Genomic DNA, 2,943 nt, shown 5'->3' with positions numbered 1-2,943 from the left:
CTGTGGAGTCTTGTGAGCAAATATTCTACTTTGTGAAATTACTGGCATTAAAGTTGTGAGCCAGCGATTGGGCTGCTGCAGAAATCAGTTTGCTCTGGAGCCCTCCTTCCCGAGCGAAGGCAAAAATGTGTGAGCCGGAGGACAAAAAACTGAGCTAGCTCACACTAACTCAGCTTAGAGGGAACACTGTAGGGCACATGAAGAAGAAAAAGAGATTGGATTTATACCCCGCCTTTCACTGGGAGTCTCAGAGCAGCTTACAAACTCCTTTCCCTCCCCCTCCCCACAACAGACACCCTGTGAGGTCGTGGCTCTTTTTCAAGGACAGCTCTTATCAGAACTACGGCTTGCCCAAGGTCATCCCTGTGAGGTAGGTGGGGCTGAGAGAGCTCTTGACAGAAACGGCTCTTTTTCAAGGACAGCTCTTATCAGAACTATGGCCCAACGCCATCCAGCAGGTGCAAGTGGAGGAGTGGGGAATCAAACCCAGTTCTCCCAGATTAGAGTCCGCACACTTCACCACGACACCAAACTGGCTCTCATGGTTTGTTGTTGCCGTCCTTGACCTTTGATTCTGCAGATCTCTCGGAACCTGTGGATGTTTACAGTGACTGGATAGATGCTTGTGAGGCGGCCAATCAGTAACAGGGACTGGAGAAGAATGTGGCTTGGCTCTCATGGTTTGTTGTTGCCGTCCTTGACCTTTGATTCTGCAGATCTCTCGGAACCTGTGGATGTTTACAGTGACTGGATAGATGCTTGTGAGGCGGCCAATCAGTAACAGGGACTGGAGAAGAATGTGGCGGGATTTAGCAGAATTTCTGATTTTGGAAGTGGGGGGGGTTTGTGACACAATGCATTGAGGATCCAGCTGGTGTGGTCTGGAGATGGCGATTCTTGTGATATTTGTTTCTGCTAAGGAATCCGGTCATTTTTCATGAATCCCCCTGAAGTTTAGGGAATAAAGACCATCTGTACGATCCACCAAGGGGAGAGAGGCAGGCAATTCTGTCAACGGCACCATTGCTGAGAATTCCATACAGGATGTACAAGGCTGTCATAATCTGCTAAGAGCCACGACACAGCCGCGTCCCTTTCGGTGGGGCGTTCCATGCGGGGCTTCCGTCTCCTCCACAGCAAAAGCACACGAAGTGCCACGTCCTCGTTGCCATGATTCAACACTCAAAGAACACGAATAAACAAAACCAACGCAAGAGATAATCTCCTCGTCACCAGTATAATTTCTTTAGGGGTTTTTTCATTGCAATTTCTTTTTCTTCAGGTGCAGTGCTGTGCTTAGACATTACAGTGAAATGGGGGTTGCATCAAAATCTGGCAGGGTGGCAGGTTGCGCTCTTTGTGTTCCTTCTGTTCTCCTGCATAGATTTGTACCCAGAACTCCTTGATCGAGCATCCCAGGCAAGCCTAACTCCTCTCCATCAGTTCAGACTTTGGATTAAATTACGGGTCCACTTCTGTTATCCCAGAAACATTTCCCACGGCTCTGCTTTAGATGTCATTGTTTTAGATGGGGGTGGGGGGAAACGGCACCCTAATTAAAGAACTGCTTTATTTCAAAGTGCTTATTTAAAATCGGGTTTAGTCGTCACCGATAACTCTGAACGCCAAGTCTTCTGTGTTGCCGGTTACGGGGAGCGTGAATGGTTTGTGACATTACAATAAAGCTCTTTGTGCTGGGGTACCAGCTGGTCATAACCCTGAGAAATGTTGTCCTACAAATGATTAGGAGACGCTGGCGTAACACAGGGCGGTGGTTTTGACGGCATGTCGTCGAATATCTTCTGGATATTTGTACCTTGTTTCTACTCTTCTTGACAAACTTGCAAGACTAGATCTAATGGGTGTAAATGACAAGGGAGTCGATACCGGCTAAATATCAGAAGAAACTTCCCTAACTGTCAGAGTGGTTGAGCAGTGGAATGGACCGCCTCGGGAGGTGGTGGATGCTCCTTCGCTGGACGTTTCCAAGCGGAGGCTGTCTGACCACCTTCCGGGTATGTTGTAGGGCTCTCTTTTGGCTCTGCTCCTGCAGAGTGCAGGGGGCTGGACTAGATGACCTGCAAGGTCCCTTCCAACTCTTAGCATTCTATGATTCTATGATAAGTGCAGGATGAGCCAGGTCTCTGCGTAAGAACGATGTACTTGCTTTACCACTTGGGAGACTGGCTGTGAGCGGGATCTCTTTCTTACTGCGCTGAACTTTTGTGTGGGTTTCTGATGCCGAGCCTGGCAGACGTGGATTGGGTGGGGGGAGTGTTTGGGCTCATCTCCCATCTGCCGCCTTTGGCGTTGTGTATTGCTGGCACTGCTGTTGGCTCAGGTGGCCTTTTGTGGCTGTCCTTGGGTAGCAGCCGCACCCCCCCCCTCGTGCCCCTTCCCAAATGGCAAATGCTGCGCCTTATGCAGTCCCCCGTCTTCGAGATCTTGCATTCTGTGCTCATTGTTGGTGTGAATAAAGGACCGCAGAGGCAGAAGCCGATTTTCATGTGTTTGGGGAACCTCTAGCCAGGTCTTACCATGAAGACGTCCCTTTTAAATAAATGCCCTATAGAAAGGGCAGGTGTGCTTGGTGCTTGGGGGGGAACAGCAGTGGGAGGGCTTCTTCTGGAGTTCTGGCCCCACTGCTGGACCTCCTGGCGGCACCTGGTATTTCTGGCTCCTGTGTGACACAGAGTGTTGTACTGCGTGGGCCTTTGGCCTGATCCAGCAGGGCCTCTCTTACATTCTTATGTTCTCTGTCTTCCTGGTGCTTGGGGGGGGCAACAGTTGGGAGGGCTTCTGGAGTTCTGGCCCCACAGGTGGACCTCCTGATGGCACCTGGTATTTCTGGCCACTGTGTGACACAGAGTGTTGGACTGGAGGGGCCTTTGGCCTGATCCAACATTGGCATATCTTACGTTCTTATGTTCTCTGTCTTCCTGG

The 2,943-nt window shown here is 50.3% G+C and overlaps 1 protein-coding gene across 1 annotated transcript in view; it reads left to right on the top strand.

Moving 5' to 3' along the window:
• ELOF1 (ELF1 homolog, elongation factor 1) overlaps positions 1 to 662 on the top strand; it is a 6,848-nt gene extending 6,186 nt beyond the window's left edge. Inside the window, exon 2 of the mRNA XM_015407507.1 lies at positions 552 to 662. Within this exon, the coding sequence (XP_015262993.1) occupies positions 552 to 645 (94 nt within the window). The 3' untranslated portion in view covers positions 646 to 662. The remainder of the gene's footprint in view (positions 1 to 551) is intronic.
• The last annotated feature ends 2,281 nt before the right edge of the window (positions 663 to 2,943 follow it).

The sequence above is a fragment of the Gekko japonicus genome, unplaced genomic scaffold (assembly GCF_001447785.1).
Source record: "Gekko japonicus isolate JY-2015 unplaced genomic scaffold, Gekko_japonicus_V1.1 scaffold3291, whole genome shotgun sequence".
Lineage (NCBI taxonomy): Eukaryota > Metazoa > Chordata > Lepidosauria > Squamata > Gekkonidae > Gekko > Gekko japonicus.
Note: the sequence above shows the minus strand (reverse complement) of the source record. Positions and strands in the feature narration are given on the sequence as shown.